General features: G+C 39.8%; 1 protein-coding gene across 2 annotated transcripts in view; it reads right to left on the bottom strand.

Annotated features, from left to right (window-relative positions):
- The window catches only part of ERC1 (ELKS/RAB6-interacting/CAST family member 1), a gene marked incomplete at both ends in the record, with an annotated part of 441980 nt that overhangs the window by 102497 nt on the left and 315115 nt on the right, over nt 1-24368 (bottom strand). For both annotated transcript variants that reach the window (XM_080705759.1, XM_080705760.1), the window contains one exon: nt 12218-12362. In XM_080705759.1, coding sequence (XP_080561885.1) covers nt 12218-12362 — 145 coding nt within the window. The remainder of the gene's footprint in view (nt 1-12217; nt 12363-24368) is intronic.

Below are 24368 nucleotides of genomic sequence, written 5' to 3'. Positions count from 1 at the left end.
TCTCTCACACATGAATTATTTATTTATAACAGTATTATGGGATTATTAATAATATAGCTGAAGCTGGGTGTGATGGCACATGCTTGTAATCCCAGCATTCGGGAGGCTGAGACCAGAGGATCATGGTTCACAGACAGCCTCAGCTACTTAGCAAGACCCTTTGCAACGCAGTGAGACCCTGTTTAAAAAAAAAAAAAAAAGAAAGACTAAGCTGGGCATAGTGGCTCATGCTTGTAATCCCTGCGCTTGGGAGGCTGAGACAGGAGGGGAGTGCAGGTTCAAAGCCAGCCTCAGCTACTTAGTGAGGCTCTCAGCAACTTAGTGAAATCCTGTTTCCAAGGAGTATAGTCCAGAGGTAGAAGGCCCCTGGATTTCATCCCCAGCACCACAAGAAACAAACAAATGAACAAACAAACAAACAAACAAACAGGGTTGGGGGTGTAGCTCGGAGATACAATGCCCCAGGTTCCATCCCTAGTACACACACACACACACACACACACACACACACACACACACACACACAATATGGCTGAAAAATCTCTTGCCAAAATCACATAATGATGGTAACATACTTTGGCACACTGATTAGGAGTGTCAGTTCTGGAGTGATATAATTTTGTTGACTCCTACCTCAGTCACTTACTAGATGAGATCTAGGGCAAATTATCTAATCTCAATCCCCCCCCGTACAATAAGAATAATTCTACTTCACAGGGTGTTAGTGAGAATTAAATGAGTTAGTTCACATAAGGTACTTAAAACAGGATTCGGCTGAATAAATGCTAGATATCATAATCTTCAAGATGACTTATGGTAGGTATACTGTTTTCTAGGGTCATGTAGTAACACAGATGATTTAGTTTGGTCACATAAAACTATGCCTTCAGAAAAGGGTACCCTGTAACCCCTCAGGTTATACTGTGCTAAGCATCATTTATGTCGTCTTTGAATACAAATATCATTTAATTACATATTTACTTTTAGAAAGAATCTGCATTACGTGAAAAGAGACTGAAAAAGGCAGAAGGAATAGATTCTGTGGAAAATATTTGTTTGATTCCCACTAAGGGAAGTGGGGGGACCAGCCAATCTGTCTAGCTTTACTTACACTTAATGAGATCCTCAGACCAAGGTCAACGAGCACAGGAATGGCAGCTGTAAGTCATGCCACCTGACAGGCACACAAGCAACAGGGGTGGAGGGCACTAGCAAATGCGCAGGAAATCCGGGTTGATTTATTTGCATTGAGACAAATTTAAGAGGGATAAGGAAACTCAAAAGATTTATAAATTAATTCCCTGTAGCATCATAAAAGGCAGCAGCCTGGCAATAGGAAGGGTAAGTTAGATTCGATGCTAGACAAGAAGGGAAGAAAGTCTTATCAAACTGTTGTCATGAATTTCCAACATCTGGAATTGATAACTAAAAAAAAAGGCAGATGGATAAAAGGAGCCTGGGATGAATTCATATTTCCCTACATCTCCCAATGTCTTGACTTCACTTACCTACAATTGAGAAGAATTCATCAAAATATGATCTATTTCTTTGTGGAGTTAAAAAGAGGCTTCAAGGGGATAGTAAATAATCAATTTTTTTAAAACTTCAAAATGCAGTGCTTTTTGTCTTTTTTTTCCTCCCTAGTACTGGAGATTAAACCCAGTGGTATCGCCGGGCGTGGTGGCGCACGCTTATAATCCCTGAGTTTGGGAGGCGGAGATAGGAGTATTGCGCAGGTTCGAAGCCAGCCGCGCTGGCTTAAGAGACCCTGTTTCCAAAACTAAAAAAATTGGTCTGGGAGTGGAGCCTGGAGGTAGAAGGGCTTCCAGGAACTCCAGTACCACAAAAAAAGAAAAGAAAAAAAAAAAAAAAAAAACAGTGGTACACTACCACTGAGCTACATCTCAAAGCCTTTTAATTTTTTACTTTGAAACAGGGTCTTGCTAAGTTGCCCAGGCTGGCCTTGAATATCCAATCCGCCTCAGCCTCCCAAATTGCTGTGATTACAGCTGTGCACCACCCTACCTAACTAAAATGCATTACTTTTTAATGAAATTAATACTTTAATAAAATAAGCACATTATCTATAGACAGATTTAAATAATCCTTATACATATCATTTTTTATGCTTCAAGATTACTACTTTTTTTTTTCTTTTTTTTTTTTGCAGGTGTAGGGATAGAACCCAGGGGCATTTTACCTCTGAGCTACATCCCCTGCCCTATTTTATTTTATTCTTTATTTTGAAACAGGGTCTCACTAAGTTACAAAGTGCCTCACTAAATAGCTGAGGCTGTCCACAAACCATGATCCTCCTGTCTCAGCCTCCTGAATGCTGGGATTACAAGCGTGTGCCACCAAGCCCAGCTCATGATTACTACTTTTAAAGCTATTTTCTGCCATGTGTGGTGGCGCACGCTTGTAATCCCACTACTTGGGAGGCTGAGACAGGAGAATTGCAGGTTGTAGCCAGTCTCAGCAATTTAGCAAGACCATTTCAAAATTAAAAAGGGCTGAGGGTTTAGCTCAGAGGTAGAATGTCTCTGGACCCAGTCTCCAGCATCCATCCATCCATCCATCTCTCCCCCCTCACTCACACACACACACACACACACACACACACACACACACACACACACACACACATCTAATGTCAGCAATTAGCAGTTACTATAAAGGTAAATGTGTTGATTTATCAAAATATGAAAATAAAGAATATTAGACTGCAAAATTCATTTTATCTATCCCTCCCACTGTTACAGATGAAGATAGAGCCCAAATAAGCAAGTAAGACAGTTTATAGCCTGATTTATGTGAGAACCAAAAGAAAAATCAGCTTCCAACCAAAAAATTTAAGAGATTTTTTTACACAAGTGAAGGATTAGATAACACAGAACCCATATCCTGCATGGTCACAGGAGGCTGGTATTAAAAGAAGCCGTCTCTTTAGACGAAGCATGTGGTCTCTAGTTTATCACAGTTCTCTCTCCTATTGTCTTATACCACTCACTCACTTTTATTCATGATATTTGCCTGAGCCATGTAAGTAGTGCTACAGGGCATCTGAATAGCCTTCTGTAAGTTGTAAAGTGCTGTATATTAGTTGGTGGCTTTACTACTGCCCCAGGTATATAATTCAGTTATGGACAAAGCAGAAGCTAGCGCCCTGATTTCTGACATAGCGCTTCCTATCAATGTTTCATACAAACAAGAAACACACGCAACACTTACAGAATGGGAGTTCTTATACTTGAAGAATAAACATACCAATAGAAATATCTCCAAGGCTTAAAGAATAAATAAAATGACCACTTATGGGAAGAGTGAGGTTTTTTTTTTCTGTGTACCCTCCTTTCCTTCTCATTTCACATCTGTTTCAACTTACGTTGAAAGGAGTATGAATTTGCAAATGGAAAAAAGCATGGAATGGCTTTTCTAATGATAAGAAAAAAATACTAAGAATTAGGGCTGTAGCTCAGTAGTAGAGCACTTGCCTAGCATATATGAGGCCCTGGGTTTCCATCCCTAGGATGTTAAAAAAAAAGAAAGAGAAAAAGAGAGAGAGAAAGAAAGAGAGAAAGAAAGAAAGGAAGGAAAGGAAAGGAAGGAAGGAAAGGAAAGGAAAGGAAGGAAGGGAGGAAGGAAGGAAAGAAAGAACAAATATTTATTTCATGGTTAAGAGATTCCAAACTACAAGTATGAGTCTTGAAGCAAAGACTAAAGCAGAGATTAGGCTATCAAAGTAGAAGACACTTCCAAAAGTGAGGAGAGTGAACACAAGATGCTTTGCCACTACTTCCTTTCAAGGAAATCTGGATGCCATCAGCAATAATATAGATGAAATTAACATTTATAGCTGCACACAGAAAGCAGCACGCTGAATACTTAATATACCAAAACTTAGAATTGAAGAGAGAATAACTGTAAAATAATTAACATTTTTATCTGACCAAGTTAATAAGGGCTATTGAAACATTAAATATGGACTGAAGCCTAACAAGTCAATTTCTGAATACTATATATTTTAATTGAGCAGAAGGGGTTCACTTTCTATGAAAACAAAATAACTGTCATCATACAGAAGATAATATTGTAAAGAAGCGGTTGATACTCATTCATGATATTTTCAACATGTTTGGCCATATTACTTATGATCGATTAAGTCCATAGAGGTTAGCTATCCTTAATCCATTTATAATTCTTCTATTAAGCATAATGGAAACTTACAATTGTTCAGAAAACATAAAACATGAATAAATTAAAATAAATTCAGGGCTCTTAAAATGAGACAGACTAAGCAATCGGAGGTTGTGTGAAAAATTTTTACTTACTTTTCTTATGTTACATCAAGGAAGTATAGCTTCTTTGTAGACTAGATGTTATGATTTGGATCTGGAATATTCCCCCAAAGTTCATGAGCTGGGCACAGTGACACACACTTATAATCCCAGTATTTAGGAGGCTATCACAGGAGAACCACAGGTTTAAGGCCAGCTTCAGCAACATAGTAAGGCTCTCTCAGCAACCTAGCCAGACCCTGTTCCAAACAAAAAATACAAAGGGCTGGGGTGTAGCTAAGAGGTAAAATGCCCTTGAGTTCAATCACTAGCACTGAGGTGGGGGGGGGGGAGGCTTGGTCCCTAAGGAGCAGTGTTGAGGGGTGGGGCCTTTGGGAGGTGACTGGATCATGAGGCCTCTAACTCATCAGTGGATTAATCTTACTGATGGGTTTGTAATTTATGGGCTCCTGGGAGGTGATGGAAACTTCAAGGGTGGGCTTGGCTGGAGGAAGGAGGCCCTTGGAGGTATGCCCTAGAGGGTGTGTCTTACCCTGGCCTTTCCCCTCTGCTTTCTGGCTGCCACAGGAGAGCAGCTCTGCTCTGCGTGGCCTCTCCACCATGATGCTCTCTGCCTTGCCCACAGGTCCAGAATAACGGGGCAAGTGCCCATGGACTGAAAACCACAAGCCCAAATCAATCTTTCTTCCTTTAAGCTGTTTTCCTTTTAGTTGTCTGGTCACAGCCATGAGATCAGACTAGCACATTAGATGACTGAAAACTCTATGTGACAAAACACCTAGAGGTATTGGATAAAATAGGTGAGCTTGCAATTTCTAAAGGGAAGCCTTCAAGGGCCATGTTTGTTTGGCTTGTTCCTGTATTGCCAGGAGCCAGGAGAGGACCCAGTATACAGTAAGCATTAAATAATAACTGGTAAATGCTGCTAAATAAATTTAGAAGAGTCTAGAAGTATCTGTGAACAGTAAGGAGCGTGGGTCAAGCAAGAAGAGGTTCCTGGAACATGGGGGAAGTACTTCTTAGTACTTAGGATAGTTTAGAATTAAACAGCTCCAGAGTTCAAAGTATCAACACTGATTTGACAGCAGGCTAAGAAAAAGTGTAGAACTTCTCTTACAAACATCTGGTACTTAGAAGTGACTAATGCTGATAGCCAATTAGTGCCTTCTTTTACTATCTGTGAAATGGGACTATACTATTAATAACTGGTTCTCCTAAGCTGTGTATGGTGGTGCATGCTTGTAATTCCAGTACTTGGGAGGCTGAGATAGGAGGATTGCAGGGTTGAAGCCAGCCTCAACAGCTTAATGAAGCTCTCAGCAACTTAGTGAGATGCTGTTTAAAAAAATAAAATAGGTCTAGGGGTGTAGCCTGGAGGTAGAAGGCCCCTGAGTCCCATCTTCAGTACCACAAACAAAACAACAAACAAACAAACAAACAGAACTGGATCTCCTTACAGGAGATCTTATTAGAAAATAATCACAAAACTTTGCCAACACAACAAAGAGGGTGAATAAATGATTAATATTACTGGTAGCCAAGGGTGAGTATATAAATAAAAGATGTATGGCCATTAAGACTTTATATAAAGCTGGGCACACACTTGTCATCCCCACACTTGGGAGGCGGAGACAGGAGGATCGTGCAGGTTTCAAGCCACTCTCGCTGGCTTAAGAGACCCTGTTTCCAAATAAAATATAAAATAGGTCTGGGAGTGTAGCCCAGAGATAGAAGGGTTCCATCCCCAGTACCACCACCAAAAAAAAAAAAAAAAAAAAAGACTTTATATAAAGATTTTTTTTTGTAGTACTGGGGATTTAACCCAGGAGCATTTTACCTCCGAGTTACATCCCAGCCCTTTTTATTTCTATTATTTGAAAACAGGGTCTCATTAAATTGCGAATAGACTCACTAAATTGCTAAGGCTGGCTTCAAACCTGTGATTTTCCTGTCTCAGCCTCCCAAATACTGATATTACAAGTATATGCCACCACGCCTGGGTTTATATATAGATTTAAAAAAAAAACTCAATTAAATTCTTGTTGTTGTCACCTAAATGTACTACCCCCATGAATGAGAGTAGTTACGGTCCTAGAAGAGAATTAGAGTATAAAGAGTGATAGGTTTGTTGGTTTGTTTGTTTATTTATTTATTTATTTATTGATTGATTGATTGATTGTTGGTACTGGGGGTGGAACCCAGGGGCCTTCTACCTCCGGACTATACTCCCAGACCTATTTTATATTTTATTTGGAAACTAAGTTGCTGAGAGCCTCACTAAGTAGCTGAGGCTGGCTTCGAACTTGTGTGATCCTCCTGTCTCAGCCTCCCAAGCACAGGGATTACAGGTGTATGCCACCACGCCTGGCAGAGTGATAGGTTTAATTAATGCTGACAAATAGTTTTCATAAATTATGAATCCCACTACATATGAGGAGAAAATGTTATAGCCTAAAACATTTTATGTGATATTATTCAGAAAGAGCTATTGCTATAAAAATTAAATCAGTCAAAATTTGTCTCCTCATTTTGAATGAACTGATTCATCTTTATATTTTGAACCTAACTTGACATTATCTAAATATAGAAAGTAAAGCATTTGCCTATAGAACTAAGTTGAGAAGTTCACAGTGAATAGCATCATAGAGTGCTTTTTCCAGAGTAATTGGTAATAATAAGAGAATAATTCAGAGGTAGCTATTTCAAATTATTTTGAAAAAAGCCTAATAGTGTTCTGGTTTTTATTTTTTCTAGAAAGTAACTCATTCTGAAAGGTAACTAAACTACTGCAGTCTGAATCTCAAGTGGATGGGCAGCTAAATAGTTTTTAAGAACATTTGTTTGACCCAAAGAGAAATCTTAAGAGCTGAAGACTTCAATAAATGAAATAAAAAATACAGTTGAAAACTTTAATAGCAAACTAGATCAAACAGAAGAATTTCTGAACTTGAAGATGTGGTCATTTGAAATAATACAGTTTAAGAAAAATAAAGGAGTAGAAAAATAAAAGAGTAAAGAAAGCCTACAATATCTATGAGACACAATTATCCAAACAAATATTCACATTATGAGTGATTCAGAGGAAAGAGATAAAGAATGGCAAAGAAAACCTATTTTAAAAAATGATAGCTGAAAACACCTCCATCTTAGGAGAGGAATGAACATCTATGAAGCTCAAAGGTCCTCAAGTAGATTCAATCTAAAAGGTTCCTCTACTCACTTCAGGTGCATTACAATCAAGCTGTCAGAAGTCAAAGGACAAAGGAGCTTCATGAAAATGGGGAGAGATTACTAGAACACTGGAGGGGATATTGGGAAGGGAAGAAGAAAAGGTTGAAAAAGGAGGCCTGAGAAATGACCAAATGATATTATGTCTGGATACGAATGTTTCACTACCAATCACACTAGCACGCATGAGGAGAAGGTGGAACAAGAATGGAAACACATGAAGAGATGTGTGCATATGTGAAGATAGCACTTTGAATCTAATTATGATGTGTAACGATAATGTGCCAATGAAAAATAAGAATACCACAGGCTGCAATAAAAAAGATAAAATAACTTATATGGTATAAGAATTGGGTAACAGAGCGAAATACCAAATTAACATATAAACAAAAATCAAGCCTAATGTAAGTAAATGCATATGGTTATAGAAAACAAAACTTATATACAATAAAAAGTCTCTATATTTTTGTGTGTGTATGTGTGGTTCTGGAAATGGAACTCAGGGCCATTCTACCTCTAAGCTATTAGATAATATATGGATAAAAGAAAGAAAAAACACAGCTCTACAGACCAGAACAGACTCTTTAGTTGCAGGGAACCTGGGAGGGCAAACTGACCAGGGAGAGAGCCCACAAGAGTCAGAAAAGGCTCCTTCCTTACAGACCAGGAGCTTTTTATGAGGAATTAGGAGGGAGGAAGAGCTGGCAGTCATGGCTTTTCCCTATTGGTGGTCTTGACAGGGGCCAGGGCAGAAGATTCCTGAGGCTGGAGGCAGGGGATGGTTAGGGTTACTTTCTCAAATCACTGCTAGAGTTCTTTTGTTCTCCACCTGCTCCAGCCAGGCCTCACAGTCAGACCTCACAGTGCCCGCACAAGTTACAGCCCTAGCCTTACTTTATTCATTTATTTTTAAACAGGGCCTAAGCTGCTGAGGCTGGCTGTGAACCTGTGATCCTCCTCTCTCAGCCTCCCAAGTACCGAGATTTACAAGCATGTGCTACCATGCTCAGCTACAAAGATAAAATTTTAATGTAGATGAACTGACAAGATGGGTAAAATATATGAATAAAAACTTGAAACACCTCTAAGAGAGCAAAAGTAAATTCAGAAAGGGGAAACACCTACCCTTGTTCTTATATAGGATGACTCAGCATTATAAAAATTTCAGTTCTAAATGGTGCTAGAAAAACTGGATATGTATATGTAAAAAAAAAAATGCAACTGTACCAGTATTGGGAATGGCCTAGGGATATTTGAGAAAGCTCTGATTATTAATAGATATATTTCAAAAATAACTGTGTCAAGCCGGGCGTGGTGGCGCACGATTGTAATCCCAGCATTTGGGAGGCTGAGACCGGAGGATTGCAGTTCCCGGACAGCCTTAGCTACTTAGTGAGGCCCTCCGCAACTCAGTGAGACACTGCTTCAAAATAAAGAATAAAAAATTGGGCAGGGGGTGTAGCATAGAGGTCAAATACCTCTGGGTTCCATCCCCAGACCCGCAAAAAAAAAAAAAAAAAAAAAAAAGGCAGACCTGGGGAAAGGAAGACTTGGTCTTGGTTTCAGTCAGGAAGCAAACAGCTATTGAAACCGAGACTGACTTAGCTAAATGTAATTAGCAAGTCCATAGGAGAGGGGAGCTAGGACTTCCTCTTTCTAAAGACAGAGCTACATAATAATCTAGCTAGGATGGGAGGAGGGGATGGACCTTTGTGAAAGACACCTTGGATGGGGGAGGTACCTGACAGGGTTTTTACTACGTCAGAATTACGAAAACAAGATGGAGGGTGTCGTGTATAAAAAGTCCGGTCCACATGTTGTATCTCTGGTGGGGCATTCATTTGAACCAACCCCCATGCCATTCTTGCATGGGGCTGAAACTATCTTTTGTATTTCTATCTTTTTAATAAACTTCTTTAAATCCTTAGCAAATTTCGGACTAATGTGTATTTATTCTTAGCTCAGGACAAGAACCCGTACTTTTTCTGTTTTCTGCGGTTTTTCTGTTTTTGGGGTTTTGTTGTGGTTTGAGGGAAATTGTGTCCGGGGCTCTAATAGGGGTCCCCGAGGACAGTTTCTCCAAAACCATAACATTCCCCAACTGTAACATATTCTCAAAACCGTAACACACCTAGATTCTTATCTCTCATTTTGTACAAAAGTCAACTCAAAATAGACCAAAAACCTAGAAATTAGACCAGAAACTTTTGTGGCCAGCCTCAGCTACTTAGTGAGGCCCTCTAAAACTTAGCGAGACCCTTTTTCAAAATAAAGAATAAAAAAATAGGGTTTGGGGCGTAGGTTGGAGGTAGAATTTTGTCCCTAGGTTCAATCCTCAGTTCTGCAAAAATAAAAAAGAACTCTACTGAAAAAACTTTCAGCTGGGTGTGGTGGCACACACTTATAATTCTAGTACTTGGGAGGCTGAGACAGGAGGATCAAAAGCTCGAGGTCAGCCTCAGCAACTTAGAGGGCCTCTACAACTTAGACTCTGTTTCAAAATAAAAAAAGGGCTGGGGTGCAGCTCAGAGGTAGAATGTCCCTGTGTTCAATCCTTGGTACGAAAACAAAACAAACTAACTAACGAGAACACATACTTGCTTTTGTGAGAAGCTCAATCTGCATTTGGTATCTCTGTTTAGGTACACAGGGTGAAATTCACACTAACAGAAAATACAATATAGAGATCATAAAATTCTGGAGGTAAAAAGAATATAATGCTGAGAGAAAGGCAATCTTGTGACAGCCACTGTGGCCAAACAGATTGTATTAATGATTGCTAGCACCCCGAGTTTACATTGTATCTAGTGTGGGTGCCTGACAACCACAGCAGGGGCGTCTTCATGACTTACGGTTTGAACACACTGGTTGGCACCCACCACAGCACATCTGGAGTTTGTTAGAAAACCTTTATTTTTTCATTAGCCCTGGCCCTTTCCTCTAGTCCATGTCCTCCAAGTGCTGTTTTGCCGTGAATGAGTTGAGGAGACAAGTTACCCCTAGGGGTAAATAAATTGGGACCATATTAGACGATGACCCCCAAATCTGTCTATCCCTCACTGCTCCACCTCTGAGTACAGGAACCACACATGAATGCCAAGAGCCAATTAGGGAGGGGCATCTCCACTGACTGCAAAGCCTGGCCGATGCTGATGCTTCTCTATTAAGAAATGGCCTTTAGATTGAGGAACATCCAGCAATTCGAGGACTAGAAGCTTTAAATTAAAACAACATCAATGCCACAGTCTCTTTCCAAAAGTCCTCTCCCTTATCCAAAACTTATTACACACTTAGGAGAATTAAAGAACCATAATGTCTTTGGCACGACTCCTTCCTTCTTGCTCAAAGCATCCAGATACATTTTGAGAGAGTAAGACTGCAAAACTTTTCATGGAAGGGAGACAGTGAAAGACTGTATGAAGGAGTATCAAGAACTACAGAATATTCAGGGTATACATTTAGATAAAAATACATGTGATTTTTTTTTAACCAGTGGTAGGGATCAAATCTAGGGCTAGAGTACCTGTATGCTAAGCATGCACTCTATCACAAACCACATGCACAGATAACCTTTTTACTACTCTTTTCTAAGGTTATAAGTTCCTTAATTTTCACCTACTGAAAACATGGTTTTTAAAGGAGTTCTTTTTTTTTTTTTTTTTTTTTTTTTTTTTTGTCTTTTTGGAACCAGGGATCGAACCCAGAGTGCCGCAACTGCAAAGCAGGTGCTTTGCCACGGAGCTACATCCCGGCCCCTGAAAACATAGTGAGAGCCAAGTAATCAAAAGCTCCCATGAATGAGATACAGCATTCCAGTACGCTAGATATTCTATTTGGCATTTTAAGGTGAAGGGCCATAAAGTACTTAAATCACATTGCTATATATTCAGGCTAACTACTTAAGAAAACTGATACTGCTAAGCATATACACTCAAAATCCAGAGAACTTTTTTAAGTAACATCCAGCTGGGCGTGGTGGCACACGCTTTTAATCTCAGCACTTGGGAGGCTAAGACCAGAGGATTGCAGTTTGCAGACAGCCTCAGCTACTTAGTGAGGCCCTCTGAAACTTAGTGAGACCCTGTTCCAAAATAAAGAATAAAGGGCCGGGCATGGTGGCGCAGGCTTGTAATCCCCGTGCTTGGGAGGCAGAGACAGGAGGATCTCGCAGGTTCGAAGCCAGCCTGGCTTAAGAGACCCTGTTTCCAAATAAAAATATAAAAAAATAGGTGTCTGGGAATGTAGCCCGGAGGTAGAAGGGTTTCCAGGAACCCCAGTACCACCAAAAAATAAAAATTAAAAGAAAGAAGGAAAGAATCTCTTAATAAAAATAATCTCTTAAAAATCAAGTTATCACTTAAAAATATTCACCTCTTAATTCCCATGTAATAGGAATGTATTTGGATGAAAAAAATTCAAGTAGGTAGAATTTCACTCCTTTCTACTAGCTATCATACAAGGTTAAAAATTGTTCCCATGGAAGACTGATACTGTCTAATACCATGCATTTCCTGAACCTACCCACAGATTTATGAGAAGTCTCTAATTATGAAAATGAACTCAATATCATTATGCATGTCTAACGTGAAGCATAAGATGCTGGAGTACACCCTGGCAAGCACATGTGGAGTGGACAGTGTGAAAGCTGGTCTCCTCAGCCCTCCCTGGGCACCCCTGGCATTACTAACTACCTGCTGCTTAAGCTGCTGGACCAGGCGATCCTTCTCCCGCTTTAGTGCAGCCACTTCCTCCTGGGTCTTTTTCTTAGAGGATGAAAGCTCCAAAAGAGCTATATTGGCATCCTTTTCACTAATGGCAGCCAGAAGAGCTTCTTGCCTGCAAAAGAAAGAAAATGCCAACACAGTGATTTAGCCCTCATAATGAGTCCTTAAGATACTATTACCATTTTATAGGTGAAGAAACTGAGGCCTGGAGAATTTATATAGCTTGCCCAAGTCTACACTTGAAGTAAATGGTGCAATAGGGAGTTCCATTCAGGTTTTTTGTTAAATGTTAAATGTATTTATCATGCTATATAGCTATCTTAATAAAGAATCCTACATGCTATCAAGAGAAATAAGGTAGAAATAGAATGACAAACACTGCATAATTTCACCTACAAGAGGTATCTCTAATTTAATAGTTAAATTCACAGAATCAGAGAGTAACACAGAGATTGCCAGGGATTGAGTGGGAGGGGACATGGGGTACTGTTCATCGACAGGCTTAATGTCTCCATGATGCAGGATGCTTAAGTCCTATAGATCTTCTGTACAACACTGTCCCTAGAGTAATGGCACTGTACTATACACTTAAAAACTTAAGAGGGTAGCTCTCTAGCCTAGCATGGTGGTGCATGCCTGTAATCCTAGTACTTCAGAGGCTTAGACAGGAGGATTACAGCTTTGAAACCACTAACTTAGTAAGATCTTGTTTTAAAATTTAAAACATTTGTAAAAAGAGCTGGAGGTACAGCTTAGAGGTAGGAAGCCTCCTGGGTTCAAACCCCAGTACAACAAAAAAGAGGGTAGATCTCAGGTCAAGTATTCTTACCATTAAAAAATATATTTAACCTTTTAAAAATATATGTTTTTCTTTTGCAGTGCTAGGGATCAAATCCAGAGACTGGCTCCTGGTGGCAAGCCCTCTAGCTGAGGTACATTCCTAGTCTGATAATAATAACTTACAACTTTACTTTTTGGCTAAGAAAAAAAAAAAAAAGAAGAAGAGTTCCTAGATATAGCTGTAGTTAAGCCTGAAAATTAAACAATTAGTTAATTAATTAAATTAGTGACTTAAAGTAAGAATACTACCGTCGCCTATATGTTCATCCACTTAACCCACACGCTTGCTAAGTATTGTGCAGCTTCTAGGCAAACTGAGTCATTACTGGCACTGAAAACATTTTCATGCACAGTGTGCAACCAATTATGAAGCTTAGTAAAGTGGATATATAAACAGCTATATGTTCCTGGGGCATTCTGGAGATTGGTAATTCCTCCCCCCCTCCCCCCTCCTTCTCCTCCTTCTTCTTCCTCTTCCTCCTCCTCCTCCTCCTCCTCCTCCTCCTCCTCCTCCTCCTCCTCCTCCTCCTCCTCTTCTTCTCTTCTCCTCCATCTCCTTCTCCTTCTCCTTCTTCTTCTTCTTTTGTGGTTCTGGGGGTGGAACCCAGGGCCTTTTCTACCTCCAGACTATCCTCCCAAACCTATTTTATACTTTATTTGGAAAACAGGGTCTCACTAAGTTGCTGAGAACCTCACTAAGTAGCTGAGGCTGGCTTTGAGCCTATGTGATCCTCCTGTCTCAGCCTCCCAAGTGCTGGGATTACAAGTGTGCACAAGCACTGGGATTACAAGTGAAGTGTGCACCACCACGCTGGACTTGGTAGATTTTTTTTTTTTAATTTCATTAATGTAGTAAGTGTAGAATTGTGACTTTATTGGCAATGATCTATACACTCTGAAACAGTGATTTCAACTTTACACATTCTTTGTGGTTGGGCTATGTACATTGTGGTTCATGTTCAGAAGGAAAAGGAGGTAGATTTAATAGAGATGTGGACATAAGAAATCTATAAAATAATCAGAATGAAGTTCGTGAACAATTTAGTCTCAGTCAAAAATGCATTCTTCAGTAGCTCATCTTTTACATCAGAAGACTGATTTGATTTATAGGAATTATATAAGTGGCCTGAGCTTTTGATCCAAGAAAACTGAACCTGAGAATGCACTGCCCAAGTTTAACTTTGCTTCTGTCTTTTGTTAAGATAATTGAGCTTCAATAAGTCATAAGGAAGAGTTTCAGTTAAGCCACAAACTGAAAGACTATCATTTAAATATTCTAAGGGATATTCTTTATTCTGGATGGGTGGGTATACTGAACAAGCAATACTAACAAATGGACAAATGGGGGATGTAGATCAATTTACATAAGGAAATAAAGATTAATTTAAATATATCTAGTCTTTACTGTTGGAAAAGAAGATCCTCATGGATCCCAATATCACTTTCCACTGTCCCCACACTCTTAAGTAATTCTAAGAACAGCAGATGGCTTACACCAGAGGCTCCAGTCAACACCAAAGGGATAAGGACAGTCTAAATATACCCACTGACTACTTGAAAAAAGTATGTTAAGTGGTGAAATGAGCTTAAAGGTGAAGGAGTTCAAGATGGTCTAACTATGAACAGTTTCCTGTTGATTGCTGTCATCTGTTCCCTTTTGGGAAGCTCAAAGACTGACAAAGCTGGAATGAAAAGAGTGTTTTCCCAACAAGAGTGCTGAATTTCTTTGTGCCAAGAGTAAGACTCACACACTTACTAGCAGGCAAATAGTACCAGACAAATGAAACATAATTTACTCCATCTAATTAGCATTATCAGCACCTTTACTGAAAGCAAAATACAAAAGTGATAGCATTTGAGTTCTACTTTGTGCTTGAGGAGAGCATCATGATGTAAAATAGTAAAATTCATTCTTTATGGTTGAAGTATCTTTACTGAATTATAAACTCTTTTCTAAAAGATGTGCTTGGTCAGCTAGCATGATACAGTTAATCTCTGGGGTAAATATCAAATTTCCAAGAATACAATATGATACATAATATAACAGGTGATGATGTGGACTTCAAATTTCAAATATTTAAGGAATGTACCATTGGAGTCTAAGCCATTGGAATATTGAATTACTAATAAGATATATAATTTTAAATCTTTTTTTTGTGTATGGTAGTACTGGGGTTCTTGGAAACCATTCTACCTCAGGGCTACACTCCCAGACCTATATTTATACTATTTTTATTTGGAAACAGGGTCTCTTAGCCAGCACGGCAGGCTTCAAACCTGCACGATCCTCCTGTCTCCACCTCCCAAGCGCGGGGATTACAAGCGTGTGCCACGACGCCCGGCTAATTTTAAATCTTTTAAAAATGTAATCTGAATTGAGATTTTTATTATGTTATTGATGCTATTTTTTTTAAACTGAGGAATGAGCATATGCTGTGAACTATGCAGAATCAAACTTTCCCTCCTATACCCATGGCTCCTATCCTTTAAAAATTCCCTAGTAGATGACCATACTCCTGACTTTTCTCTTGAAAACTGTATTCTTTTATTTATTTATTTTTTTGGTGGTGGTACTGGGGTTCCTGGAAGCCCTTCTACCTCTGGGCCATGCTCCCAGACCTATTTTTACATTTATTTGGAAACAGGGTCCCCTAAGCCAGTGCGCGTGGCTGGCTTCAAACCTGCGCAATCCTCCTGCCTCTGCCTCCCAAGCGCGGGGATTACAAGCATGCGCCACCACGCCTGGCGAAAACTGTATTCTTGATATTGACTTCTGCAAGTATATATGCCTAAAACTCATATCAAGAGAATAAGATATTTTGATTATATATTATACGTATAATCACATGAGCGGAAAATGGCAGCATTTGCATTTTCTGAGGGTGAAGATCTTGGCTCTCTTGCTGAAGCTGGCTTCAAATCTATGATCCTTCTGCCACAGACGCCCACCTATTGGGATTACAAGCATGCGTCAGCATGCCTAGCTTTCACTTTCTTTTGGTTACTTAGTTTTTTCACTGGTTTTAGAGGTCACACAGACAAGCAATATATTTCCATTAGCTTGGCTATAGATAACATATCTCTAATGTATAGGTCATGACAATGATGGTTGCCTAATTTGTTTTTTAGGAACTAAGAGACAGCTCACACCAGATGAAACCACCAACCCTTCACCAGGTCAGTCCAAGTGTGCAATGACAGCAGAGAGCCGAAGTCTTCACCCTCAGAAAATGCAAATGCGGCCATTTTCTGATCATGTATCCTATGAAGAACCATGAAGTTTCCCTTCCTTCTCTCTCTCTCTCTCTCTCTCTCTCTCTCTCTCTCTCTCTCTCTCTCTCTCTCTGTGGTGCTGAGGATTGAACATAAAAGTGGTCTACCTCTGAGATAAACCCCTAGCCCAATTATAGTTTTTATTTTCAAACATTCTAAGTTTTGGGGGCCTCACTAAGTTGCTGAGGCTGGCTGCGACCTCCACACCTGCTATTTCAGCCTCCCATGTACTGGGATTACAGATGTGTGCCACCATGCCCAAATAGAAACCATGAAGTTTGATTAAGAATGCACAGACCACCGGGTGTGGCGGGGCACTTTTGTAATCCCAGCATTTGGGAGGCTGAGACTGGAGGATCGCAGTTTGCGGACAGCCATGGCTACTCAGTGAGGCCTTTTGCAAATCAGGGAGACCCAGTTTCAAAATAAAGAATAAAAAATAGGGCTGGGGGTGTAGCTCAGAGGTCAAATGCCCCTGGGCTCCATCCCCAGACCCAAATGAAAAAAAAAAAAAAAAAAAAGGAATGCACAGACCACTGATTATTTACTTCTCCAATCACCTCTCCCCATGTCTCAGAATGCCATTTATTTATTCCGTAAGTATCTTTAAATTCTACTCTCAGGGAGGCAAATTTGAGACCTGGGGCTCCTGCCTTCTCACATTTGGCTGCCTCATGAATAAACTCACTTTTGCAAAACTTGTCCTTTTGATGACTGGCATTCTATGCAGTGGGGAAAAAAAAATGGGCCTCATTTGGTAAGCTACAGGGGAGAACGACCTCTCGAAAACATTTTGGAAGACAGGCAAGGATGTGAAAGCTAGCAAACTGTGTAAGCTCTAACTTTGGGGGAACAAGAAAAATAATTGTATTCCTAATATACTTGAAAGAAAAGACCACAAAGTATAGGTGAAGTTAACGTGGTTACAGTTTTTACAAAGGACACTCAAAAGTATCTAGACTGAAAACTTTTCTTAAGAACATCCTAACATTTTGGAGGGAATAAAATTCAGAATAAAAAAAAGCAAATTGTAATAGAATCTTATTTTAGTAGCTGCTTACTCAATACAATTACTTTGTAAAAAGATCTTTTCTGATAAAGGTAATCTGCATTCATGGATGAAAAACTGAATGACACAAAAAACAATAAAGAACATTAAAATGATCAGAAGTAATTCCTTTATAATCAAAGTCATGGCTTGGAATCTAGAAGTCACAAATTTAAAGAGTTATGAACATTTAAAAAATTGAACCTTAATAAAGTGATTAACAGAAAAGGGAGTGAGCCCTGCTTATTCTGACTTTGTTTCCTGTGAGCCCTGAGGGAGTAACATGAAGCCCAGGGCAAAAGAAAAACTTTACTGCTCTTCCTGCCAATCACTTTCTATCTGTTTGTATCTTTTTCTCAGTTAAAAAAAAATAAAGGAAAATGTGGACATGAAGCCTTTAAAGTGATTAGTAACTTTACTGCATGATGAACATGTCATATTGAGTAGGTAGCATAATGAGTAGGTAGCAACAGAAATCCAACTTTAAGTGGTTAGAGTGGTCAATTCCTTCTATCCCTGGTGCTTTAAATGACCAGACCAGTTGAATCTGCCCTTTGACCTGCAAATTTTAATGGAATCAAGATGTCTCTCAAAGTATCCTGCTCTGGCATTTAAGCTTCAGGAAATAGTAAGACTATCTTTCAGTCCCCTTCCTCTGGCTGGTCAAATTTCAGAAACTAGAGACAAATACCAAAGGTAAATGGGGCTCAAAATATTTTTGATAATTTCTGAATTCTTGAAAATACATTAGCCATCTATTACCAGTAAATAAAACAATATAATCAATGTTGGAATGATGATGGTTAACAACCTAGTAGCGAGTCTTAAATATGTGTGCTTCAGAAATATGTACTAAAAGGTATCATTCCTCCTTCCTTTAAGGAGGTATTTTAAATTGAATGACTATGCCAGGCGTGGTGGCACAAGCTTGTAATCCCAGTACTTGGGAGGCTGAGGCAGGAGGATTGCACAGGTTTGAAGCCAGCCTTAGCCACTTAGTGAGGCTCTCAGCCTCACTAAGTTTACTTTTTTTTTTTTTTTTTGGTGGTACTGGGGGTGGACCCAGAGACTTTCTACCTCCGGGCTATACTCCCAGACCTATTTTATATTTTATTTGGAAAAAGGTCTCACTAAGTTGCTGAGAGCCTCACTAAGTAGCTGAGGTGGGCGATCCTCCTGTCTCAGCCTCCCAAGCTCAGGGATCACAAGCGTGCGCCACCACGCCCGGCTGTTTCCATATTTAATATATAATAGGTCTGGGAGATTAGACCGGAGGTAGAAAGGCCCTGGCTTCCATCCCCAGTATTACAAATAAATAAATAAATAAACAAACAAACAAACAAACCAACTTGAATGACTGCAAAATTGCCTTCCATAATCCTGACAACATCAGAAAAAGGACAGGATGAAAGCAAGAATGTGAGTATAGCTTTGGCCATTTTAATGTCATGGATGTGTAGGCACAAGTTAATTTATATCGATTTAGGTTAAATCTGAAATCTAAATTCTCTTATTGATAGACTAAACAGACATTGTTTTTGGTACTAGGGCCTGAACCAGGGGCATTCTAACCCTGAGTCACGCTCTGCCCTATTTATCTCTGCAGCGAAACAGTGTCTCGCGCATCTAGTTTCTCCTTTGTCTAGAGTTCCTCGGATGACCCATTTTCTCCCTTGCTTTTGCATAATAGAACATCTGATGTTGAAGCTGTGTTTCACTGTATTTTTAAGGGTGTTTTTGTTTGTTTCAGTTTTTTGTTTTTTTGGTCCAGTAGCATGTAAAGCAAACGAGTCAGAGCGAAAAATATTAAGTTTATAATCCAGGCGTGGTGTCACAGGTTTGTAATCCCAGCACTTGGGAGGCTGAAAAAGGAGGATCACAGGTGCGTAGGCAGCCTCTGCTACTTGGTGAGGCCCTCTGCAATTTAATGACACCCTGTTTCAAAATAAATAATAAAAAATATGACTGGGGATGTAAGTTGGAGGTAGAACACCCCTGGGTTCCATCCCTACTACCACAAAGGGAAAAAAGAAATATTAAGTTTTGGAAATACTAAACAAACCAAGACTAGAAAAAGACATTGGCTTTGGCCAATTTACAATGCATTTAAACATTTTTCTCTATACAGATGACAACTGGGACACTCAGTTAAATGCTAGATGCCAGCCGGGCGTGGTGGCGCACATTTGTAATCCCAACACTTGAGAGGCTGAGACAGGAGGATCGTGGTTTGCAGCCAGCCTCAGCTACTTAGTGTGACCCTGTTCACAATAAAAAATAAAAACTAGAGTTGGGGGTGTAGTTCGGAGGTAGAATGCCCCTAGATGCCATAAGGAGCTGTCCAAAAGGAAAGAAGTAAAGGGTATCTAAAGAAAGATGATGGAGACTTCCAGGAAGATGGGGACGGAGAAAAGCGGGGCTTACGAGCCCCGCTAACAACCAATCTCTATTACCACAAAATCAGCGCCTTTCATAGCCAAAAAACACCATGAGCAGAGAAACAAAAAATGTAATTTCAAGGGACAGAGAAAAAGAGGGCTGGAAAAACGAGACACCAGAAACCAGACCGCAGTGCTGCAGCCGGAGCTGCGGCGCGAAGCGGTGGGCGCCATTTTCCCTTGCAGCACCAGGCTCCAGAGAGGAGGGGAACTCATAATGGAGCTCAGAACCAGAGAGGGGATACGCCGGCCTCATGCCCGAGGACAAGGCAGCAGCGCCTTACTGCCGGCGGCAGCAGAGAGCTCACTGGATGGCACCAGACCAACGCACTCAACAGCCCACCAGGCTCCAGAGAGGTGCGGCGGACAGTGAGCCGAGGTGAGCCACTGAGGATCAGCTGGGAGGAATTCGGCAGATTTCTCGGCTCAGGGAGCATCTAAAGCTCCCAGAGGCTAGGCTCAGCACACCCTGCAGGGACTTAGAGTGGAGCTCAAAAACAGAAAAGAAATACGCCAGCCTCACGGCCGAGGGCGTGGCAGTGGTGCCATATTGCCACCAGCGGCAGCAGCAGTGAATTCACTGAGTCCACTACAGCTCTATCTGCACACTCAACAACAGTGAGTCAAATTGTGGCCCCTAGAGGAGAAATCCCAGTACTGTACTCCCAGGGACTTGACCCAGTGGGGGAGTGGCGGTGGCAGAGATATCACACCATAGGAGAACTCCCAACCTGGCATCCCCCATGGTCTAAAGCAGCCTCGATTGACTCCATGGGTCTGAGACTCTGTGATACAACCCAGTAAAGGAGTAGTGGGAACTGAGATACCACAGACTCGAGATCCAGAGCACCTTAAGTGAAATCGTAGTGACCCAAGGGAAGAACCCAGAGAAGGCACAAACTTCCGAAATCATGGGAAAGAGGAATAACAATGGAGCAATGAATGCCCACAACATCAGAACCTGATAAAACAGAAATTCAGAGATTTCTAGAAGATCAAATCAGGAAAATAACTGTAGAAATAATAGAGCTGTTTCGAAAAGAACTCAGAGAGAGCCAAACAGAGATAAAGGATGCAATTAATGAAGTAAAGGCCTCAACTAAAAAGTACAAACAACTGATTAGACCACATGGAGAACAGAATCTTGCTCCTAGAAGATGATCATTCAAAAAATGAACGCATAGTTTCTAATTTAGAAAAAAAAAAATCCGACAGCAGGAATCTGACATTGAAGAAATATGGGCCCATTATAAGAGAGCTAACATAAGAATAATTGGAATAGAGGAGGGAAAAGAAGGTGAAACCAAAGGGATCAAAAATCTCTTCAAGGAAGTAATAGCAGAAAATTTTCCAAACGTAGAGCAAGAGGTCAATACACAGGTCCAGGAAACTTATAGAACTCCCTTTAGAGAGGATCAGAGAAGAGGATCCCCACACCACATAATTGTCAAAATGACCAATGTGGAAGCCAAGCAGAGAATCTTAAAAGGCAACAAAAACAAAGGGCCAAGTGACATTCAGAGGCAAACCAATTAGAATCACTCCAGACTTCCCAAAAAAAGTCATGACAGCCAGAAGGGCTTGGAGTAACATATTCCAAACTCGGAAAGAAAACAACTTCCAGCCAAAAATTTCCTACCCAGCAAATCTTTCTATCAAATTAGATGGGGAAATAAGAAGCTTCCACGACAAACAGAAACGGAAGGAATTTATGTCTTCAAAACCAGCGCTAGAGAAAACACTCAAAGAGATTAACTACAAAGAAGAAATAGGTAACACACACCAGAACCAGAGAAACAAGATTTTCCATTCAACAGACAACTAAGATTGGTTAGAATTTATTTCTAGGCTTTTATTTAACTCCAATGGTTTATATATCTGCCTTTAGAACAGTACTACACTGTTTCAATTATTGTAGCTTTATATGGTTTGAAATCAGAAAATATACATCTTCTAGCTTTGTTCTTCTTCGAGATTATTTTGGGTATCTAGAGTCCATATTCCATATCAAGATAGATTTTTTCTGAAAAATAAATAAATAAATGTATGATAGTTTCACCTAAAAAAAAAAAGAAAAAAATATTCTCTGGTAAGAAAGAAAGCAAAAAGAAATATTGAAATGTTATCTTTAAGTCATCAAAAGCTTGGTATCAGACAAATGAAACTTTTATGTAAGATTATCATCGTTAATACTGGATAAATTGCTATAAAACTAGATGTCAACCACTAAGCCAAGCATGGGAAGGAGGGATGGGGAGGGAACGGGGTGGGGATCGGGTAGGGGCTAACTGGGCGATGTGTGCATGTATGTCTACAAAAGTATTTTCTTTATACCATTATGATGTATGAATACATTGCACCAATAAAAAAATGAAAAAAAGAAAGATGATGGGGAAGGTTATAAATAGGCATGTTAATCCAAAAAGATTTATTAATATAGCATAATTGGTGTTAAGACATTTTGTCACTGCAGAAAAACACAGAAGCAAATTCTGTGCTGGCTCCAATGAGACCAAATAGTTATTCTTTAACACAGCTATTACAGTCCAAAACTGAAGTCAGCACAGTTATTACTACAAATTACTTATTGAAATATCTATCTTGAATAGAAAAAAACTGGGAAAAAGGAGAAACAAGGTACTAAATCTGAGTTTCTTACAGGGAGGGGGTCACAAAGACAGATTTCAGTTTATAAAATAGATATTTGATAATAAGCAGAATTGAAAAGTCTAAAAAATTATTATTATTGGTTCTGGGGGATTGAACTCAGAAGCATTCTACTTTCAAGTTATATTCCCAGCCTTTTTGGTTTTTATTTTGAAACAGGGTCTTGCTAGGTTGCTAAGAGTCTCTCTATAAACTGCTGAGGTTGGCCTTGAACCTACGATCCTTGTCTCTCAGCCTCCAAGTACTGGGATTATAGGTGTGCACCACCATGCCCAGCTTTAAAAAATTATTATATATATTCTAGTTTATAAAATTAACACTCGATAAACAGAATTAGCCTAAAAACTAGCTTCTCATTACTAGGTGTTTTTCTTTTTTGTGAGTCTGGGGATGGGACTCGGGGTATTCAACCTCCAAGGTACACCCCTTGGCCTACTTTTTATTCTTTAATTTGAAACCAGGTCTCACTGAGTTGCAGAGGGCCTCACTAAGTAGCTGAGGCTGTCTGCGAACCGCTATTCTCCAGTCTCAGCCTCCCGAATGCTGGGATTCCAAGCGTGCACCACCACGCCCGGCTTGCAGATACACACTTCGTGGGTAGAAGATGGTAGAGGCATACATGCACATGTCACTCACTTAGCCCTTTCCCACTTTCCACCTAATTCACCCCTCCCTTCTGATTATGTTTGGCTTAGTGACTGACTGTGATATGTTTGTGAATGTACATCATGTATATTAGGGAATTTCTAGATAAATACAACCTACCTAAACTGAGTCAAGAAGATAAAAAAAATTAAAACCAACCAATAGCACTCAAAAAGATTGATGCAGCAAAAAAGCCCAGGACCAGATGATTTCCCAAGTGAATTTTATAAAACCTTTAAAGAAGAGCTAGCCAGGCATGGTTGCACAGGCTTGTAATCTCAACATTTGGGAGGGTAAGACAGGAGGAACCGAGTTTGTGGCAGCCTCAGCTACTACTTTGTGAGGTCCTTTGCAACTCAGTGAGATCCTGTTTTGAAATAAAGAATAAAAAATAGGGTTGGGGGTGTAGCTCGGAGGTAGAAAGCCCGAGTTCCATCCCCAGTACCGCAAAAAAAAAAAAAAAAAAAAAAAAAAAAAAAAAAAGCTAATCCCGATACCCCTCAATCTATTTTGCGAAATAGAAAAAATGAAACTCTCCCAAATACATTTTATGAAGCCAACATCATATTAATACCAAAACCAAGACAGTTCAAGGAAGGAAAACTACAGGTCTGTATTGCTGATGAATTTGGATGCAAAACTGCTAAACAAAATACTAGCAATACACATTCAAAACCACATCAAGAAAATAATATACAATGACCAAGTAGGGTTCATCCCAGAAATGCAAGGCTAGTTCAACACACAAAAATCAGCCGGGCGTGGTGGTGCAGGCTTGTAATCCCAGTACTTGGGAGGATGAGACAGGAGGATCGTGGTTTGCCGACAGCCTTAGCTACTTAGTGAGGCCCTCTGCAACTTATTGAGACTCTGTTTCAAAATAAAGAATAAAAAAATAGGGCTAGGGTATAGCTCAGAGATAGAATGCCCCTGGGTTAAATCTCCAGTACTCTAAATAAATAAATAAAAAATAAGTAAGTAAATAAATAAAGCAACTTACAAAAATCAATCCATATAATTTATCACATAAACAGAACCAAAGACAAAAATCCTACGATCATTTCAATAGATGCTGAAAAAGCATTTGACAAAATCCAGCATTCATTTATGCTAAAAGCACTGCAGAGATTCGAAACAGAAGGAACCATTATACTTTCTGTCTGTATGAATCTGACTATTCTAGGTTCCTCATGAAGTACAACAATAA

Source organism: Muscardinus avellanarius (genome assembly GCF_963383645.1).
Source record: "Muscardinus avellanarius genome assembly, chromosome: 11".
NCBI lineage: Eukaryota > Metazoa > Chordata > Mammalia > Rodentia > Gliridae > Muscardinus > Muscardinus avellanarius.
This window is presented reverse-complemented; position numbering and strand designations above follow the sequence as displayed.